The 20795-nt window shown below is 53.9% G+C and overlaps 7 protein-coding genes across 7 annotated transcripts; 5 read left to right on the forward strand and 2 right to left on the reverse strand.

Annotated features, from left to right (window-relative positions):
- Positions 1-437: 437 nt before the first annotated feature.
- CCOS01_09785 (uncharacterized protein) lies at positions 438-808 on the forward strand (the record flags this gene model as incomplete). Its single annotated transcript, XM_060457942.1, has 2 exons — positions 438-601; positions 664-808. 2 exons carry the CDS (start codon positions 438-440, stop codon positions 806-808), a joined length of 309 nt encoding a protein of 102 aa, XP_060311107.1.
- A 4984-nt stretch (positions 809-5792) lies between these two features.
- Positions 5793-6095, forward strand: CCOS01_09786 (uncharacterized protein; the record flags this gene model as incomplete). Its single annotated transcript, XM_060457943.1, has 1 exon — positions 5793-6095. One exon carries the CDS (start codon positions 5793-5795, stop codon positions 6093-6095), a length of 303 nt encoding a protein of 100 aa, XP_060311108.1.
- A 302-nt stretch (positions 6096-6397) lies between these two features.
- On the reverse strand, positions 6398-6721 carry CCOS01_09787 (uncharacterized protein; the record flags this gene model as incomplete). The annotated part of the gene is made up of 1 exon (XM_060457944.1): positions 6398-6721. A coding segment is annotated over one exon (324 nt), but the record flags the coding sequence as incomplete, so codon positions are not given.
- A 1327-nt stretch (positions 6722-8048) lies between these two features.
- Positions 8049-11546, forward strand: CCOS01_09788 (pentatricopeptide repeat domain-containing protein; the record flags this gene model as incomplete). Its single annotated transcript, XM_060457945.1, has 1 exon — positions 8049-11546. One exon carries the CDS (start codon positions 8049-8051, stop codon positions 11544-11546), a length of 3498 nt encoding a protein of 1165 aa, XP_060311110.1.
- Positions 11547-12770: 1224 nt separating this feature from the next.
- On the forward strand, positions 12771-14564 carry CCOS01_09789 (phosphomevalonate kinase; the record flags this gene model as incomplete). The annotated part of the gene is made up of 2 exons (XM_060457946.1): positions 12771-13036; positions 13457-14564. The coding sequence occupies 2 exons, from the start codon at positions 12771-12773 to the stop codon at positions 14562-14564; spliced, it is 1374 nt and encodes a 457-aa protein (XP_060311111.1).
- Positions 14565-15310: 746 nt separating this feature from the next.
- CCOS01_09790 (IBR finger domain-containing protein) lies at positions 15311-16786 on the reverse strand (the record flags this gene model as incomplete). The annotated part of the gene is made up of 2 exons (XM_060457947.1): positions 15311-15701; positions 15762-16786. 2 exons carry the CDS (start codon positions 16784-16786, stop codon positions 15311-15313), a joined length of 1416 nt encoding a protein of 471 aa, XP_060311112.1.
- A 1622-nt stretch (positions 16787-18408) lies between these two features.
- Positions 18409-20697, forward strand: CCOS01_09791 (DEAD/DEAH box helicase; the record flags this gene model as incomplete). The annotated part of the gene is made up of 1 exon (XM_060457948.1): positions 18409-20697. One exon carries the CDS (start codon positions 18409-18411, stop codon positions 20695-20697), a length of 2289 nt encoding a protein of 762 aa, XP_060311113.1.
- Between the last annotated feature and the right edge of the window lie 98 nt (positions 20698-20795).

A 20795-nucleotide genomic window follows, 5' to 3' on the forward strand; every position in this document is an offset into this window, starting at 1 on the left:
TTCTTCTCACCAGTATTCAAATCAACAACAGGAATCAAATTAAACAACGATCCAATAAGTCAACCAATCTATATCCTTGACCATCAGATTTCTCCAAGGCTGAGCCTAAACTCCACCAACAAGACACCAAGGAACCAGAGAGCTGGAAGAAAAAGCAAAGAAGTTCAGGAACACATCAAGATTATCGGGAACACAGATCCACGACCACGAGACAAGGGGGAACATTTAGGAAAGATATATCACCACTCATCCTCCCGCCATCTTCGGAAATCTTAAACATCAACAACTTGAAGAATCATCCCTTCGATCACCATCAACAAACAAACAACACATCTTATCCCTGTGAACCAACCGCGGCGCTGGAGTTACACACACATCATCAACATATAATACAACCATCCACCTCTCATCATCTTCGCTATCCACCACCATTCACAATGCAACACGATTCAACCATGCACTCCAACGACGGCTTCAAGGTCTTCCTCAACAAGGTGATCCGCCGCAACAGGAAGGAGGTCAAGCAGCGCGGCTCCGAGATCTCTGCTCCCTTCAACTTCCAAAAATGCAACCTCGACCTCGCCGGCATCAGCGCAGATGAGTAAGTCTACAGTCCTAAACTACACTTTAACAGCAAACAATATACTAACATGTCTTCCTCAGAATTGCCATGCTCAAGGAACAAGCAGTCGCGAGCCGCATCGGCATCGCCGACTTCGACTCCGACTTCCCTGCCCGCCCTCTCTTCTCCATTCAGCCCGTCCTGTCCAGCGCCTCCATCTCCACCGTCGGCAGCTCCTACCGATAGATGGTTACAGTCCTCACACGAGTACATCTCAACTTTCAACCTCTCATTTGTCGAACAACATCACTATCAATTACTACTACAACATCACTACACCACACTACTACCACCACTACACCCTAATGAGAGCTGGACCTAATGGAGCTGCAACCGGAACCACCCAGGCTGGTGCGGAGGAAGATCTTTTGAGCGACTTTTTTTTTCTTGTCTTTTGAAAACTAGCGACTGCATGGTACTACGATACCTGGGATGAACATTCTTAGCAAGCGATGGCGTTTTATGGATGGGAATACTCATGGCGATGACATGACTGTCATACGCACATTGGAGAGAGTGAGAGCTGCTTTTATTTTGAAAAGAACGATACCACTAGGTACGCGAGGGAGGCCATATGCCGAGGGATGAGAAACTAGGAGAGAGGAAGAAGATGTCGAGACTGAAGTCCGACCCTGAGAACAAATAAAAACCAATCATATCAATCAAACAAACATGCTTCCTTGTCATACTCTGTGATGCTATGGCGATCAAGTACTCTCCTTCATCCTTACTTCAGTCTCTTGACGCTACTTTTTGCCAAATGCTGGAATACTGTGAGGTTGACTCCGCTCGGTTTGATTTATTCTTGAGCAATAGGTTTGTAACATTGCTCACCCTTTACACATATCTGTATGCGTGATTTTCTTCAAATAGAGTACGAGATTAATATCGATTACCACCGCCTTCTTGCCCTTCCATTGTCCTCCCCAGGACTCTTTCGTTTCATATAGCCATGATTTCCCCAAACTTTTGCCGCATGGAAAATGATATCAATATGCCTACGCAGTGTCGTTGCAAGGGAGGCATTCAGCCTGGAAGGAGACTTATGGTAAGTTGCTATGAAGATTGCCAGCAGGGTCACGAGAGGGTGTACGGGTACAGAGGCCCGACATCATATGGCATCTTTTGAGCGCAGTAGTTGTGGAGTATGATAGATGTTCGAGCTTTGCCATTGTCTTCCAAAAAGCCGAAATCATCCTCTTCACTTAGTTGGAACCCCTGAGGCTGCCATTTTCCCCGAGTTGGATCAAGATAGGCTGGATGTCATTCATCCTTCATCCTCATCACCACGGCCATCCACCCAGTACGGACTTTTTAAAACAACTTATGGTACATTGGCATTCTTCACCGTACCCTCGTCGTGTGGGAAGAAGTCATGTCGCCACCAAACTATCCGAATACTGGGTTCATCAATGTTTCAGCATGCAGATCCCACTTCTTGAAAATTTCCCCTACGCTTCATCTTTCCTTCCCAACTTGTGAGGGCTGTGTGTCCTTCGTCTTCGTGATGCCACTACCATCCTCATGAACGTCTACGTCAGCCTATTTGGTCCGAAAACGCCTATGGACTACAAGAGTGAACGATGAGGACCTCGGTAATTCCCTGGCTGAAAGCCACCTTTCTTCTCCTTTCTACCTTACACAGAATTGCAAACTTGAACAAGAAGATCAAGACTTTACGCTATAACTTCACCTTTTGTTTCGGAAACTCTTGTGGGCTGAACTCTTGTGGGCTGAACTCTTGTGGGCTGAATTCTCGCGGGCTATGAGGGTGGATCATGGGGATCTCGATAACCCTGTGAATCAAAGCGGATTAGTCGTTCTTCTGCCTTACCTCTTACGCTGAACAACATTCTTGACCAAAGATAGTAACTCTGCTGGCGCAAGAAAGTGGTAGGATAGTATGAGAATGTTACCTTTCTCTATCCGCTGCAGTCAAGTGGCTTCGGTGGTCCGAATATAGAGGGTGATCCGGGGAAACAACACCTACGATATGTAGTGGTTGTTCCTTTCCGGCTTCGCAGGCGCGAGAGATCGAGTTTGACGAGGTTTGGCTTTCAAGGGAGATTCTCGGACACGGTATAGAATTCGACTGCACAATACGATATATACATACTACAACACAATTACATGAGTATCTGCACTATTGCACTGAGGTTATGTTAGACAGAGCCTCAAAGTTGGTATCAGTCTTGCGATTGTCGATAATCTCAAGTCCCCCTATGGACCCGTGACATTGATCTGGAGATAAACATCGTAGGGGAAGGAGCTCGTTTCCTTGCCAGTATCTCGAGTGTTCACAAACAGCTGGCGGCAGGCACGAGAGCCCCACTGGCAAACGTGATACCAACAGGATTTCGGATGTCACCGATCATGGTACAACAGCATAGTTATACGGCGTCATTTACGAAATGCTGGGGACCTATTACTCGCATAACCTGAACAGATCATCGGTTCAATATATCCCATGTTTGGGAGAACATAATCATGATATGTCTACGTTTAACTCACCCTACCAAGGTAGCAATCACCGAGATAATGTACTTGTACGCGTCATGCAGGCTAACATCCCAAGATTTATACCAAATGCTTTATGCTGGCGAATGACAGGAGCTTCGAGATTGTGGCATGGAGTCATGTACTTGAACGAATTGGCCGTATCAAAGGGGTGGAAATAGATTTATAGGACAGACTTGCAACTTCGTTTTCCAAACCAGCGAGGGCAATCACTACTCTGCAGATACGCCATGAGATATGCATTTTCAGGTTCCGTTGGTCACCTGTCAGTAACCTAGGGGTGCTGCGTATGTTGTTCAATGCAGCAGGCTCAGCCTTGCATCATCCCTGATGCCTCGTGCAACAGCCACGCGTAGTCCGAGATGATCGGATTTCCATCTCGGAGCCACCTTTCGTAAATCCACAGTGGACCTGTGACGAGCAGACATGTGCAAGCAAACTGCAAACGAATCGCGATTCCAAGTCGGCATGTTGCGTATGTAATGATGCGCCATGCGTCTTCCCTGATGCTAGCTTCTGCACGGCACCCGCTCGCACGTTGTGAACTTGCACGGCTGCGCCCCACGTGGGAAAAAGTGTGAAGCCAGACATGTCACCTTGTCAAGACTGGGCTGGAGTCCGCTGGACTGGGTACGGGCGTCGATCCTCCACAGCCCACACCGAAGTCCCGAGCCGACACATCTCGGTGACAGGCGGAGGCGAAATCCCCGGACGGGCGCAGGTTGCAGCGCATTAGGGGCGGGTGATGAATAAGCCGCAATTCCCCGGTCGAACCGTGGTGACGGCATCAGACGCGACCAGGGCAATGACGGGAACAGGATCATCGGCCGGATAGGTAGTGGCACTACTGTATTTCTAACCCGTCGGCGGCGGTCGGCAAACAGAGAGCATATGCTTGCTGCATTATGATGGAGGCACGGGGATAAGTTTCATTCAGTCCGTGGCGGCGGAGGTAAGCCGGCTCAACCAGAAGCCCGTTCCTCCGAGTCTGACGTCCCTATGTTCGCGAGCCTTCGGAGCCTAAAGGGTTCAAACGGCGGCGAGTAGGTAGGTACCTGCGCCTTGCAGCGCACATCATCCATGGTCATCCATGTCTGGCGGGGGAGCTTGTGCCTGACCGAGATCCTGTTTTAGGATCTGTGAGACTGTGGCTCTGCGCCGTGCCGCAGAATCGATGGCGGCTCTTTTTCGTGGAGGAATGGCCTCGTGATGTGAAAGATTGTGAGGCGCCCCTACGAGTCGCGGAAAATTCAGGTGCTTGGCCACGTTTAACAGGGTGTCTGCCATTGGCCTGTGAAATGCTGCCGGTTGTACGGAGTACAAGCGTGCCTCTCTAATTGCGGAGGAGGGGTTCCAGGGACATGTCGATTCTTCAATATTGTCTCGACGCGTCGCGTTTGTTAGGGTACGACTTTGACAACAGTCTGCGGCCTGCCATAGTAACGACAGGGAATCTGAGAAGCTTCACACCGCCAGGCCAGTTTGACTTTTGGCCCAATATGGCTCCCGCTGCCAGTTGACGAGACAATTGGCAATGAAGATCTCATCGCCATCTCCGGGCCGTGTTCGAGATTCAGAGAAATGCGGTAAGTGACCCTTGAAGCAAAGGGTCCACGGGGACTTGGAGGGGCAGATTACATTGTCAGTTTGGGCGCGCCGCCATTCGTCCGCGGAGGCAAGGGATGGACGAAGGACAGGCCCCAAGGGCATGGGATAGAAAACTATGTATCCGTAGCAGGCCGGGTCTCAGACAGCCCAGGAAAAGGAGTCAAACCAAGGGTTATGAGAGGAGAATTTGGGAATGCGAAAAAAGGATCGGAATATGATGCTGGCGTTTTGTTGTTTCTTCTTTTGCCCGTGTTGCTGGCGGAGGCGATCCATAGCTTGGTATTAACCCTCACTTCACCTGAAGTCAACGGTTGTGGCTTGGGAAGCATTGTTGGCAATGTCTGATCGTAGGTAGGTAGCAGGTCGAAGATGCGTGAAATCCAGAAGTTGAAGCTGGTTCAGCTCTGCCAATCTTTCCAGTGACAGATACCTTGAGCCACGATCATCGAAATAGGAGACGGTGGGAGCTGAGCAAAGGGTCCGCCTCAGCTATCATGGCCCCTGGATTTGGTGTTGAAAAATTTGCGTACGAGGATGGACGTTTTGGTGGTGAATCACCAATGGGGACGACTAGCAGACGCTACCGGCGGGGAAGTACCGGAGCAGGGGAGCGAACTGGAGGCAAGTGTGGACGGCGCAGAGTTGTGCAGCCACTTGCCAGCCAGTATGGAGGCACTTCGTACCTCTGTGGGCGAAACACAGCAATGGGTGGGAACGGAATGGAATGGGCGGGGCTGGAGGCAGCTTCCCGACAGGACGGAACTGAGCACTTGGTCCTTCCTTGACCTTGGGTGAGTGGCTCCCGAGTGGAGACAGAAAGGACTCCCCGACCATCCCGCGCCTTCCGGCTTCTCCCAGCATTGCACCGGCTCTGATTGGTCACGGCCCGGGTACCGTCTATTCGCGTCCACGACCTTCCAAATTGGCTCTGCCAGGGGAGGAGCAGGTATCCCGTACCTTCTATCCGTTCAACCTCACGTCGATTGGACAGCCCCGGGGAAACATTGGAGATAGACCACATGCATTTCTGTCAAAAAGTTCGAAAATGTCTCCAGCCTTGAAGCGGCCCCACGCAATCCAGTACACTGGTGCCGGTTTCTTCTCGCAGAAGGGGGGCTATTTGGGTGGAAGACATCAAAGAGTCATCGGCCTGATTTGGCAATCGCCTGGACTCGTGAGCCCTGGGAGGCCCCCTGTGCTACGTACCTACGCAATTCCTAAGGTACCCCTGGGACGCAGCCCCAAATTTCCCCGTGTTTTTGGTGGTCGTGTGCGTTCAGGCGTTCCAAGGCGTTGTCAAGTTGACGTTCCAGCGCAGCTTTTAGTCCGCTTCTTAGCACCAATATAGCTGGGCCTCTTTGATGCGCAGCGATGATCAGTCAATCTTGCGTCCTCAGGCGGCAGGTCAGAGTCGTCATCTCGCTGCGGGAACCATTTTGGAAAGCCGAGGGAGGTGAGGGGCTCAAAGTGAACTTGTGACCGAACGGGCTTTTCAAACTTGCGACAAGTATCTTTTTACGCCTTCAACACCTCCAGGAGTCCAGTATCCGTACCTATGACACGCATAGTCGGCCCCGGGGGCATATACTTGACGTATCCGTCCCGTCTCCGACTTCATCTCATCCCGTATTCCAAAGCTACACGCCGTCGTCACCTGTCAGCTTCCAAGGCACAGTTCAATGGGAGGAAGAGGGCAGATCTCGGGAGGAGTTGGACATTGAGGCCACCTAGTGTCTGCCTTTCTGACCATCCCCCTTTCTCAGTCTTTTTCACGGTATCGTAGCTAGATCTTCTGGATGGATGTACTGTCAGTGTCAGGGCCCATTCCAATATGAACCAGCATTGCTTTTTCAATGCTTGGTCTGTAAACCCAACAAGCGTGAACAAGGGAGTGAGCCACAGCAAAACGAGGCTAGAGACAGTGGCCAGCCACTCAGAGGTCGCAAACAGTTCGGGGTTTGCTGCCTGAGTCAGTAATATCAAGAAGTAGCCACAATGTATCCACCCATGGAAAATGGCAGCAACAAGTCATCGAAAGAACATTGGAGCCTTGGGAGCTGGAACTTGGAAGGAGCTGCTCGCCCGGACGGCCACAACGGCCTTAGTAATTAAAGTTCCCGAATCCACCCTTGGCCGTCGCGTACCCGCACCTCTCCCGTCAGCGCGCAACATGACTGGACGAGGTCGGCACAGTCCATGCGCCAGCTCCGAATCCACGCGAACAAGTTCCCCAGTCTTTTGCGCATATTCTTGTGGTGGTATTTTTTTCCAACTTCTCTCGAGTATGTCTCTCCCCCAGGCTTCTCAGTGCGCGCAAGTGCGAGTGAGACTCTACACTACTCCGTATGCGAAGTCCCTCGCCTTCGCCTTGCTTCCTTTCCCCTGGCCAGCGGCCTGCCACTCGCCCTTGTCTAGCGTGCCCGTAGCTGGCCCCCCTTCTGTTCCATTCTCCATTCCTTCCAGAGTCTGAAAGAGACAGCCGTGACGGGCCAAGGAGGGATTCGAGAGCCGTGGCCGGTGGACGATCCGTAGTAGCTTCAGCTGAGGTAGCAGAGGCATCAAAGTACCTACCAGAATCACAGCTGCGGCATTCACACTGTAAACCGTAGAAAAGTGACTTCCTTTCCATCGGCTGTAGTACGCCTCATCGACTCCGTCCGATCTCAAACGCGCTCCCGTTCTCTCCCATTTTCCATTCCCACTCCCACCTCCCTACAGATCGGTATACCCTGCACTTCTTTTTTTTTTTTCCCTTGCGGCCACCATAGACATTTGGTACGGAGCACGCAGTAGTGGATGGCAGTATCCGTACGGGTAGTCACCAAATCTATCGGCGCCTCAGACTAATACTTCTACCTCAGGCCCCCTCCCCGTCATCGTCTTGTTTCCCTCCTACTTCTTGCTTTTCAATACCCAATACAATAACCCTTCTTTAATCAGATCGCGCGTTTATTTGGCGGCTACAGTGCTGTCAAATGAACCTGCAACGGACTCTTCATATTTCCCTATGTAAGTTGTCACCACTCAATAACCCCCGGCGACTGTCTAAGCCGCCTGTGCCGTTATCCCCGTTCGCCCGGCGTTTTTTTTTTATCAGGCTGTGGCGAAACAACCAACAACCCCAAATGCGTAGCTTCCTCCAAGAAACGGAGGAGGGAAAAAAACATGTGTCATCTGAACACGCGGAAAGCACAGCGCAAATCTTGTCGATCACCGTTTATGCAGCAACAACTCCAAAGGAAACCACAAATTGACTGACGATCCTGCCATACAGAATTCCCCCCTCCGCCGCGTCTTCTAAATGCCCACCATCTACTCCTCCCTCTACCAGAACTTCATCCGTCAAGGATTCGCAAAGTCATTCACCCACGGTTACGCCCAGTCCGTCGTAGCTGCCACACATCCCATCCTCAACACACAAAACCGACCTTCATTTGCGCGCCGAAACACCAACCGCTTTGGTCGTCTTCAGTCTCTCCAGCTTCAGTCCGCTTTCCACACCGCTGAGCGGACAAGTGCTGGCCTCCCCCAGCATCACCACGAGAAGCTCGACGAGAAGCTTAAGCATGGAAGCTTAGACGCCTACTTCGAGGCGCTGCAGGAGCAGCAGGCCTCCGAAGAAGATATCGACAAGGAATGGACCCAGTTCCAGTTTCAGCGCCAGATTGAGTGGAAGCCTTCACCAGCTTCCATTCTCGTTGGCGAGTCAAAGGCCCACGATGCCGAGGAGCTCGCCGCCACTCAAGATGGAGAAGCCTCGCCAATTCCGTTAGAAGCACAGGCCGCCCTGGCGCAGATTGACGCAGCACTCGAGAAAGAAATCGAATTCAGGAGTCGCATGGAAGCTTTGGAAGAGGCCTCTGAGCACTCTATCCGATCTGCGTCCCACAATGGCTCCGCCGCTCGCTCATACCAGTCCCCAGCAATCGACAGATCGCGGACTCCCGTCAGCGTAGCCCGAACTGCCACTCCTCCTTTCGACCCTCAATCTCAGGTGTACGCCGACCACCTTCACAAGCTCTCTGAGGATGGCCGCTACGCTGAGATTCCGGCCGTATTCGAGGCCATGCTCGTCGCCGGCGTGCAGCCTATCGCGAGCGCCTACAACGCTCTGTTGGTTGCCGCCATTCACTTGCCCACTGCCAAGAACGAGATGGTTACTAAGGCTCTGGATGTCTACGCCGACATGCTCCGCCGCAAGATCGTGCCGGACAGCGATACCTACAACATTCTTGTTGGTCTCCTTGCCGCCCGATCCCTCGAGGTTGCCTCTTTGAAGAAGACTCTTCACGACAAATTGGTGCGTTTCGGTGGCATGGATGAGCCCGGCAAGTTTATGTTCGCTTCCCACGAGCTTGAGCATGCCATTCTTTCCGAGGATGACAGGCTCGATCTTGCCATGGACATGTTTGAGAAGTCTGTCCTCACCCAGAGGGCGTCCTACTCTGCTGAGTCATACCACCAGCTCATCTCTGCTTGTGCTCAAGCTGGGCGTGTTACTGACATGCTCCGCCTCTACGAGCACATGGAGTTGAACCGTGTCACCCCCTTCGCCGCCATGTTCCCCAGCATGATCACCGCCTTCGCGACGTCCGGCGACCTTGTCAGCGCTGTGGAGTGCTACAACGAGTACAAAGACCTTGCAGTTGCTAACGACAACGGCGAGCCTACCCTTAACGACAGGTTGGACGCCGAAGTGTACGCTTCTGTCATCCACGCCTACATCATCTCCGACAAGGTTGACGGTGCGATGAAGTTCTACGAGAAGATCATCACGGAGTATGGCGTCCGCGCCGGCGATATCAAGGATGCGATTGTCAGCTCTGGCATGGTCAAGGCTTTCACTGACCGCGGCATTTTCAACGAGGCCCTCCGCTGGGCCCAGGTTGTCGAGGCTGAGGTCAGAGCTGACCCCATGAGCAGCCTTGCCACTCGCGCTGCGGACCACGGTGACAAGCACACCGCCGTCGCTGCTTTCGCCAACCTGCCTATCAACTTCCACCAGATTGCTACCCCTGCCATGGCACTTCTTGCTTTGAGCGTTCGTCAGGGCGATGTTGCTTCCGCAGCTCGCTACTGGCATGTTCTCTGTGCTCCTGAGACCCCGGTTACCCCGGCGCTCATCGAGCCCACTGCAATGTACGCCATTGCGATGATTGGATCTGGCCAAGTTGCTGAGGGTCTGGCCGAGTCCGAGCTCATGTTCCAGCGCATTCGTGCTGCCAACCCTGAGTCTGCTGACGAAATTGAGGAGGGAGTTGACTTCGTTCACCAGTTCATGAGCAGCCGTGGCATCACCGATCCTCGCGAGCTGTCTTCTCAGAACCTCTCCGCCTCTCCCTTCACCACATCGGCCACCGTCTCGAGCTTTGAGGATTCTTTTGACCCCTACGCGCACAACACCGACTTCAAGGGCTCTTCGTTGATATCTGATGAACTCGAGGGTTCTCACGGCCGCAAGGGCCCCAGACTCCACGACGCTCTTGGTCGCTTCCGCAACATGCGTCGTGCTGGCCGTCACCCTCGCTACATCACCTACGCCAAGTTGATCTCTGCTGCTTCTCGCGAGGGCAAGATGGAGCTTTGCAACGACATTCTCGCGATGGCCCGCACTGATGTTCCCCTGCTGCCCCAGTATGCTGTTGTTCGTTACGGCTGGTCTAGCATCCTGGATGCTATGGTTGGCGCCTGCCTCACCATTGGTCACCGCCAGATCGCCGAGCAGTACCACCAGGAGCTGCTTGCTATGGGTGCCGCCCCCTCCGCTAACACCTTCGGCCTGTACATCACCACCCTCAAGGAATCCGCCAAGACCTTCGACGAGGCTTCCGAGGCTGTCAAAATCTTCCACCGTGCCAAGGCCGAGGGTGTCGAGCCCAGCTCTTTTCTCTACAATGCTTTGATTGGCAAGTTGGGCAAGGCTCGCCGCATCGACGACTGCCTGTTCTACTTCGCCGAGATGCGCGCTCTGGGAATCAAGCCTACCTCGGTCACCTACGGTACCATTGTTAACGCTCTCTGCCGCGTCAGCGACGAGAAGTTTGCGGAGGAGTTGTTCGATGAGATGGAGGCAATGCCCAACTACAAGGCTCGCCCTGCTCCCTACAACAGCATGATGCAGTTCTTCCTGACTACCAAGCGCGACAAGGCGAAGGTTCTTGCCTACTACGATCGCATGATGGCCAAGGGAATCGCCCCCACTGCTCACACCTATAAGCTTCTTGTCGACACCCACGCCACCCTCGAGCCTGTTGACATGGCTGCTGCCGAGAAGGTCCTCGAGGCCATCCGCACGTCCGGTCAGAAGCCCGAGGCCGTCCACTTCGCTGCGCTCATCCATGCCCGTGGCTGCAACCTCCACGACATGGAGGGCGCCCGCAAGGTCTTCGACTCTGTCATGGCCGACCGGGCTGTCACCGCCAACGCTAGCCTCTTCCAAGCATTGTTTGAGGCCATGGTTGCAAACCACAAGGTTGTCGACACTGAGGCCATCCTTGGTCAGATGCGCCGACGAGGTGTTGAGATGACTCCTTACATCGCCAACACGCTGATCCACGGCTGGGCCGCTGAGAAGCAGATCGAGAAAGCTCAAGCCATCTACGACTCTGTCGGCCATGAGAAGCGTGAGCCCAGCACATACGAGGCTATGACTCGTGCTTACCTCGCCGTCGAGGAGCGCGAGAAGGCCAAGGGCGTAGTTGGAGAGATGCTCTGCCGTGGCTACCCCAGTGCTGTTGTCAACAAGGTGCTGGAGCTTCTTGGCGGTGGCGGTGGTGAGGAAGCTGTTGCACACAACTAAGCTCACTCCAACACCTGTCTTGTCTACGTTGATCGTCAAATCATCGAATCACGCATTGAGCAGCTGCTCTGCGTTTTCCCTCGATGAACACATTTCCTTTGTAACTGCCCTCATCTACCGCGTTGCTTGATACCCCGTTGTGTTTTGAAAGTAGGTGGACTGAGGGTGCCTGGCCAGGATCGGCGGCCAGTCTGGTTTGCGGCAGTGCGCCGAAAGCATTTCATATCGTCACATGGCTTTGGAATTTGGAGTTTGAACCGGAAGTCGAATTCATACCCCCACAATCGGGATACTGGGTCGGTACGGCGTTTGTCGGAAGCAAAAGGGTCACGGCGACTGAGCACCCGTTCAGGGGCTTTTTATCGGAAAGCGAGCGATGACGGCCAACGGCCCAAATTATAGACACAACCCCACTCAAGCATAGTATAAAAAAGAGGGCGCCGGATAGAAGCGCAACGCAGCATAGAGGATCATGAATGGACGGAAAGGGTACTGGGGGTCGGTTTACGACGACATGTCATGAGGGCATGTGATCCTGCTGTATGTATATTACCGGCAGCATCCAACAAAATAAGATTTGTCGACTGTTCAAACAATTGGCCCGCAGTGTGAAGATGATGGCGATGCTTTGCTGTCGGTGTGTAATGTTCAATAGGTTTGGATAATGAAGATGTGCTGAAGCACATTTAACTTGTCCTCTATAATCTGATCAGTATGCAGACTTGAGTTCAATCCAAGTGTCTGACCGCTGGAACCGGGATTCTGGTTGTCGTTCAGAGTGTACCAGCTTTGGCGATGGTTTAAGGCTCCTGATTGAATTGGACCAGAGATTTACACAGTGCATTATCGATGAATCAGCTCCCTCGCACGTGCCCCTAGCACTGTGCGCTCGTTCCTCCCACGATGCGATTTCGCATCGTAAACTTTCAACTACTTAGCTGCCCTCACCTCCATCACGCCTGCGTCATCACACAACCCACCCCTCACTGGGCCTCATCCTACAGCTGTACCGCATATTCAAGCGCGCTGAAATTCCAGCCATCGCAAGCTGCGTAACGGCTGTATTTCAATTGGCGATTTTCAAAGGCCGTAGATATCTGCTATCGACCTGCAATCTGAGGTACAGATCTCACATACCCCTCACACAAACCGGACCCAACCCCGAAAAGACATACACACCACTAGATACCTAACCCAAGACCACGTTTCCCGAAGAAAAGAAAAATGACGGCTTCCACGACGACGGCCGTCTCGGCGCCCGGCAAGGTCCTCCTGGCGGGCGGCTACCTGGTGCTGGACCGGGCCTACACGGGCCTCGTCTTTGGGCTCAGCGCGCGTATCAATGTCGTGGCCGCCGAGATCCACACCATTCCGGGCGTGCACCTGACCGAGATCGTCGTCGAGAGCCCGCAGTTTGTCGACGCCGTCTGGCGGTACGGGTTCCATCTCGCGCCTGAGGATGGCGGGATTACGGTTACGCAGCTGCAGGTGTAAGTTGCTTTTGCTTCCCCTCGGTTCCCTCGGATCTTTCGGTGTTTTTTTTTTTTTTTTTGGTGGTTTTTGTGTAGTTTGTTCGTCATGAGCTTGGGGCGGGGTGTGTTGAGGGGAACTCTATGTCTCAAAAGTTCTTCAAGAGTTTCGGTGCGGGGCTTTGGTGGGATGTGGTTGATAAGGGGCGGGCTTTTGAGATATTCACGCGGCGGATGAGTGTTGGGTCGTGTTGAGATTTCGCTGTGCTCTTGCTATGCTTTTGCTATGCCATGCCCTCTCATATGTGCCTGACAATGTTTCCGCTGATGATCAACATCATCATCACATTTCGCAAGCATACCCACCCCAGATCTCATATTGCCTCACTCACTCTCACTCTCACTCTCACTCACCTCACCTCATCACTAACCTCCTCCCAGCGGCTCCAAAATCAGCCCAAACACATTCGTCGAGACGACCCTAAGCTACGCCCTCACCTACATTGCCCGCATCAACAAGCAGCGCCCAAGCCACGCCCTCACCTCAACCCGCCTCATCATCCTCGCCGACAACGACTACTACTCCCTGCCCTCCTCATCCAACGACCCGGATTCCGCCGTCTCCGGCACCGCCATCCCGGCAGCGAAGAAGGGAACCCGCTTCGCGCGGTACCCCCACACCATCGGCGAAGCGCACAAGACAGGCCTCGGCTCCTCCGCCGCGCTCGTCACCTCCCTGACGGCCGCGCTCCTGACGCATCACCTCCCCACGTCGCTCTTTGATATCAACTCCGAGGCGGGGAAGCACACGCTCCACAACCTCGCGCAGGCGGCGCACTGCGCCGCCCAAGGAAAGGTCGGGTCCGGCTTCGATGTCGCGGCCGCGGTGTTTGGAAGCTGTCGGTACCGCCGCTTCTCGCCCTCTCTGCTCTCTGATCTCGGGGCGGCGGGCAGCCCCGGGTTTTCGGAGGCGCTGGTGAGGAAGGTGGATGAGTTGCTCGCGTGGGATGTCGAGGTCGACAAGGCTGGGACGGGGTTGCCTGCGGGCGTGTGTCTTCGCATGTGTGATGTCGATTGCGGTAGTCAGACGGTGAGTATGGTGAAGAAGGTGCTCGAGTGGAGGAAGGCCGACGCGGAGGGGAGCAAGGCGCTGTGGGGTGAGTTGCAGGGCAAGAACGAGGCTCTTGCTTCGGCGCTGAAGAACGGGGAGACCGAGAAAGTCGGCGGCGCGGTTGCGGATGTGAGGAGTCTGATTCGGGCTATGGGGGAGGGGAGCGGTGTTCCCATTGAGCCCGAGTCGCAGACGGAGCTGCTTGACGCGCTCAGTGGTGTCGAGGGCGTGTTGGGCGGCGTCGTGCCTGGCGCGGGCGGGTTTGATGCGGTGGCTTTGATCATGAGGGATGACGAGGCTACGCAGAAGAGGGTTGAGGCGTTCTTAGAGGGGTGGGGGAGGGAGAAGGGGGCGAGGGTGCGGTTGTTGGGTGTTAAGGGGGAGATGGAGGGTGCGAGGCGGGAGGAGTTGAGTACGTATGCTGGGTGGTTGGCTTGAGAGGTGCGGTTGATGCTTATCGACTGACAAATGAGAAAACAAAAAAGCGAGCAATTTGGCGCATGAAAATATAGGAAAGAGTATGATATCAGCTAGCGTATACGAATGTTCGAGAGGAGGTGTTCAGTACATTCAAACCTTCAGTCACGATTCGGTGACGCCAGTCAACACTTACTTGCAAGCAACGATGGGCTTCAGAGGTTACGCCACAGAAAGGCTACGTGCATTGGAACCTCTCTGCCGCAAAGTGACACGACAGACTTAGGCTTCTTGAGGATCAGACTTGGAAGCTCACCTCTCACGATGCCTGGATGTGTGAGGTCGGCGCGGAAGACAAGGGCTCTCTCTCCGGAACTGTCGCCGAGGGCCTGGGCTCACGCGAAGCGCTACTCAAGACAAAACACTTCTCGAAATCACCAATCAAATGCGGCGGACATAGCTCAGTTGGGAGAGCGTCAGACTGAAGTTAACTTCAATCACTTAATCTGAAGGTCGTGTGTTCAATCCACACTGGCCGCAATATCTTTTGCATCTGGCATCAATTATTTCCGTACGAGTTTGGAATGAGTTTTCTTTTGCAAGATTGTCCATTTGCCATCGTGTTTGATGGGTTTCATCGTTGTTCTTGTTCGAAATGGGCCAAATGTAAAGATTTTCATGACTTGTTGGCTCATGAGCAGCTCCGAAAATATTTGTCACACTGTACACGCACAGTCATCTGGATTCTTCTTCTTCTCACACAACTCCTACTCTCTAAAGTCGATTGTGTCTACATCTGCGGCATGCATGGATGCGACACTGAGCGCACTCATAGATGAATTCTCCCAGGAAGTCGTGACACTCCTCGCACCGGAACCCTCCGCGGCGGCTCCTCCAGGTGGGATGAACACACTGATGATTCTCCACGAGATTATGCGCCTCCCTTTCGACCCGTTGCGCTCTCGCCGCAGCATCCAGATGCAGGGCGTCAGCCCGCCGGTCCACGATTTCGTTGGCGCGGGCGACGAGCCGCTCCTCGTTCCATTGCGCACAGGTACACGTCTTCCACCTTTCTCCACAGAGGTAGCAGAATTGTGCTCCGCAAGGACAAGCTTTTTGAGGGCAATGATTATCAGCTCGTGTTCAACGTCCACGTCCCTGAGATAGGGAGATAGGGGGCGGGGGAGAGGGAGGGGGGAAACAGGAGAAAAGATTCACTCACTCATGTGATTACATCCGTGATCGAGCTCCACGACCCGTCGACACCCAAAGCAGCGTTGCCACCCGTTGGCGGCAGCGACCTCGAGAAGCGCCTGCGTCTGCGTGTCCTGCGTGCAATCCTGCTCGCCGTGCCCGGCGCCCTTGCACATCAGGCAGGTCTCATGCTGGCACGCCGGACACGTGCCGATATCCCCCCGCGTAAACTCCTTTGGTATGAAGCGGGAGCAGGTCGGCCGGTGGCAGTACGTCCGATCGGGCGTCAAGAGCTCGAGCTCCTTTGCGCGGAAGCTGCCGATCAGTTGGGAGGGGAGGAAGGCCCTGATGTTGTTGTCGTCGATGGGGATGGGTTGTCTGCAGCACCGCGGCGGGAAGAGAGACTCGTCTGTGAGGGAGAGTTGGAAGAGGGTTCGGAGGCAGTCGCGGCAGTAGTTGTGGTTGCATGGGAGGTGGGCGACTGTGGTGGAGGGGTAGGTGTTTGTGCAGCTATCGCATGTTAACTTGGTGGGATTGGCTGCTGGTAGGTTGGTTTGGAGTCTGGAGGCTGCCCATGATGATGATTCTGGGGGGCTTAAGGTGTCCTCATCATCATCGTGGACCTCCTCTTCGCCGTTGGCAGAGACGAAGAGTGCCTTGAGTTTTCGCAACATCTCATCTTCCTTGCTTTTGGCATTGTTCGACCGGACATGAGCTGCAGGCACATCTTCATCGAGTCCCCCCCCGTTGCTGAGCCGAATGGCCGCTGCCCTATCTCGAGCAGCTTGGTCTTCCTGCCTGGCGAGGTTGGTGATGAGGCGGGCGTCGGTTTGGTTTGCTTTGGCAATACTCTTGCACATGCGCCTGTCCGCCGCGAGTAGGGCATGAGCCTCGATCTCCGACTTGTAGGTTTCGATGGCTATATCATGATCGGTGGCCTCGTCCGCGTGGCATTTGCCCTTGTTGCTCTGCCTGATGCTCTCGAGGTCCTCCAAGTGCATTTGGAGGACCAGCCGGAGCGTCTCGTCATCGACATCATATAATAACATTGCGAAACGTATGGAGAGAACGAGGAAGGCAAGAATCAGGTTCGTTGTCGTCGACGATACACCATCCGCCAAGATGAGGCTCAGAGTAAGCGGTGTGCAGATTCCGGCAAGAGCCTTTCTCCACGAGACCAGCAGCAGATGGACGCCCAGCCAAGATCCGCCAATTGGTCAGAGAAGTGCACTTTTGCCTGAGGAACATTAGCGGAATTACAACATCTGGGGGAGGGGGTGTTACTGGGTGGTAACCGCTGAGAACGCGAAATGCTGTCCTCGAATCTGTTGGGCTGCACATTTGTTTTTTTTTGGTTTCAATTGTGCATGCTGGCGTAGACGGCCTCCGGCATGAGAGTCGAGATCCAGATGTGCTATTGGACACTCACCTCCTATGCAAAGCCAGGTCTCACAATTGACTTCCTTTGGGTATGCCAGGGCTCCTAGGAAGTTTGCTGATCATTGCAGAAGCGTTGCATCAGATGACGATACCTCGCGTGCCTTGTTGAAGTTGTGCCGCTACGTCTCCCATGTTTTGAGAGGTTTACCTCTGTACTTGAGGGTGCGCTTCATTTTGGAAGATGATCCATAGAATGAGGCTGAGAGACGTAAGAATCCCCTTGATGTCAGGTGGGCATCTTACCCTCGGACTTTCGGGACTGCGGCAAATCGAGATGCATCATCTCCTGAATCAGCCGCGAAGTCAGCCGAAGGGCATGAGTCCATTGACTTCCAGAAACCGAGAAGGTGAAGAATGGCCTGTGTTGCGTGCCTGGAATCCTGGAAGAAGGAGTTGCTTAGCTCTTGCCCCGGCTATAGACAATACCTAGTAGACTTCATGGAGGGAGGTGGCAATTGTTTCCATTCACTCTTAGGTCCGCGACGGCTAAATCTGAAGTGCTGTTGTGCCATAGACACTCAATACAATGCATGTATATTGGCCACCAGCGCGATACAACTCCGTCAAATTTCCCACACGAGTAGCAATGACTTCGGTGGTCCATCCTCTCGATGGCCAGTTGGTGTCTCGCTGTATCAAGCGTATGCCTCCGTTTCCTGGCGTTAGGTGCAAGCCGAAGCTTCGCATCTTTCATTTCAGAATAGCATTTCCGTTTATAGCTGGTCAACCTCAACGGCAAGAAAAACAGGTAGGAATATACACGGGCAGAAGACGGGTGAGGCTTGGAGGACCTCCAAATTGAGATTCTGTGGTGGAACAGTGGCTTGGTTCGGCGAAGAGGTCTTGTATGAGCATCGCTTCGTTCGCCAAAACCATTGGTGGCAGTATAGAAAATTTTGGGTGAGCAGAAGTTTGAGGGACCCGAGATAGTAGCTGGCGAATGCTGATAAAGGTATGCCGAGGGCGTCAACTTCCATGTCCCTCCTCAAAACTCCAAGTTCACCACGCAAGCTGGCGAGGTACTCTGGCGAAGTACCTGCTGCGCAGCATATTACATAGCGTAAGGTAGTCGGAGCCTCCTCAGCGGTGGACTGTGCACCCTTGCAGGATGGAGTGTGGGGCTTATCTAAACACCGAAAGCGATAAGACTTTGCTTGCCTGAAAATTTCCACCAAGTCTCGGCAACCCAGCGCCTCAGTTTTGCGACCAACGGCAAAATCTCATCGACAAAATGGCGGACGATGGCATGATTCTCAATTTTGACATGGGCAGCGGCCCTGTCAAGCCCCATGTCAAGATTCAGGGTGGTCGCTGGCGCGACAGGAATAAGGCCAACCGGATTGCGAATAAAGGCACTGAAAAAGAGGCTTCATCAACAGCAAAAGACGATGCCCCGCTACCGCAAAGATACACGCCTGGATCCAAGAAACCCCAGAGGTCAGACCGCCCTGGCGACGACGACGACTCTTTTGAGCGCCCGGCAAAGCGAGCGCGGCCAGAGCATCCTCATGCGACGGCTTACCGGACTGGAAAAATGCCGCCCGGCAGCATCGCGAACAAGCTGAGAGACGGCCAAATCTCATCGAAGCTTTTCTCTTACAACCCCACGCCAAAGACTGTCTTCGATGAACCCGGTGCTGAGAAGGTTGAGGAGAAGGTCGCTGAGCCTTCAAACGCGCCGCTTTCCGATGAAGCTGCCAGCTTCCACGCCCTCGGTATCTCAAGACGACTGGCGTTGACGCTCTCCGGCAAGATCCAGCTCAAGGCACCGACAGCTATTCAAGCCAAGGTCCTTCCTCAACTCATCAAGGAAGACAGCGATGCCTTTGTGCAGGCGCAAACAGGTTCCGGAAAGACCTTGGCGTATCTGCTGCCCATCATCCAGCGGATTCTGTCGGTTGAGGGCCAGATCAAGAGAGACTCGGGCTTGTTCGCCATTGTCATGGCGCCTACCCGTGAACTTTGTAGGCAGATCGAGCTCGTGCTCGCAAAGGTGCTCCCGCCGTACCTGGTCAGCACAACGGTCATTGGTGGTGAGAGCAAACACTCTGAGAAGAGCCGCCTGCGGAAAGGTGTCAACATCCTCATCGCAACCCCCGGTCGTTTGAGCGATCACCTCGAGCACACCAAGACTCTCGACGTCGGCACCGTGAGGTGGCTGGTTCTCGATGAAGGCGATCGTTTGATGGAGATGGGTTTCGAGGCGGAACTGCGCACCATTGTCGGCAGGATCCGCGAAAATCCCTTGGCAGACAAGACAGCTAACGGCGTGTCGCTCGCCAACCTTCCACAGCGTCGCGTGACCGTTCTTTGCTCGGCCACTATGAAGATGAACGTTCAGAAGCTTGGCGAGATCAGTCTGGAGGATGCGGTTCACATTACCACATCAGGAGAAGAGCATGTCGAAGGAGAAGAGATCAAGTTCGAGGCTCCGGCGCAACTGAAGCAGAACTACTTGATTGTGCCAGCCAAGCTGCGGCTCGTGACGCTCATAGCACTTCTGAAGTCCACATTTTCAAGGAAGGGGTCGGTGATGAAAGCCATCGTCTTCTTTTCCTGCGCCGACTCAGTCGATTATCACTTCGATCTCCTCCGTCAACCGCCGAAGAAGGAAGAGAGCTCAACTGATAACGCAACGTCTGCAACCGCAAATACCGTTGGGTCTTCGGCGTACATCACATCGGCGGCGAACACAAATATTGTCCTCCACAAACTGCACGGCTCCCTCCCTCAACCAGTCCGTACGGCTACGCTGGCGTCTTACAGTAAATGCACAGACCCGACAGTCCTACTCACTACCGATATTGCCTCCCGTGGTCTCGATGTGCCCTCCGTCGAGCTCGTAGTCGAATACGACCCCGCCTTCAGCGCAGACGACCACGTCCATCGTATCGGTCGTACAGCGCGTGCCGGTAAGCCCGGTAAGGCGGTCCTCTTCCTCATGCCTGGCTGTGAAGAAGGCTACATCGACCTCCTCAAATCCAAGAACGCTTCACCTCCCAAGCCTGAACTCTACGACACTATCTTGCACAAGGGCTTCACGACAGGCATGGAGTTCCCCGTTGAGACGGATACCAAGCCCCAGCCCGCGACCGACAGGGGCTTCAGCAACCGCGCCGAGAACTTGCAGCTTCACCTTGAGCAGCGGCTTCTCCTCGAATCGGCAACGAAACTCCTGGACGAGGCTCGTAAGGCCTTCCGGTCGCACGTCAGGGCGTACGCGACCCACATCAAGGACGAGCGCGTCTACTTTGACATCAACGAGCTGCACCTGGGTCACTTGGCAAAGGCGTACGGCCTGCGTGAGGCGCCTTCAGGCATCGGACGTGGCGGCCACGACAGCAAGAAGGCGGTTATGAAGCAGAAGAACGCCGGCAAGAGAAGAGGAGACAGCAGGCCCTCGGGTGGCAACGCGATGGAGGATATCGATACTGGTGCCGAGCCAAGTGAGATGGAGAGGAAGATGAAGATGAAGATGAGGGCTGTGATGAATGCGGCCAGTGAATTCAACCTGGGTTGAAGGATATAAGTTGGTGATGCGTGTATTTTGTTTGGGCTGGGTTACGGATGATAGATAAAATGGGGCATGCTCATAGCGTTTAAAATACTCATATCCCG

The sequence above is a fragment of the Colletotrichum costaricense genome (assembly GCF_030867565.1).
Source record: "Colletotrichum costaricense strain IMI 309622 chromosome Unknown Scaffold_10.1, whole genome shotgun sequence".
Taxonomy (NCBI): Eukaryota; Fungi; Ascomycota; class Sordariomycetes; order Glomerellales; family Glomerellaceae; genus Colletotrichum; species Colletotrichum costaricense.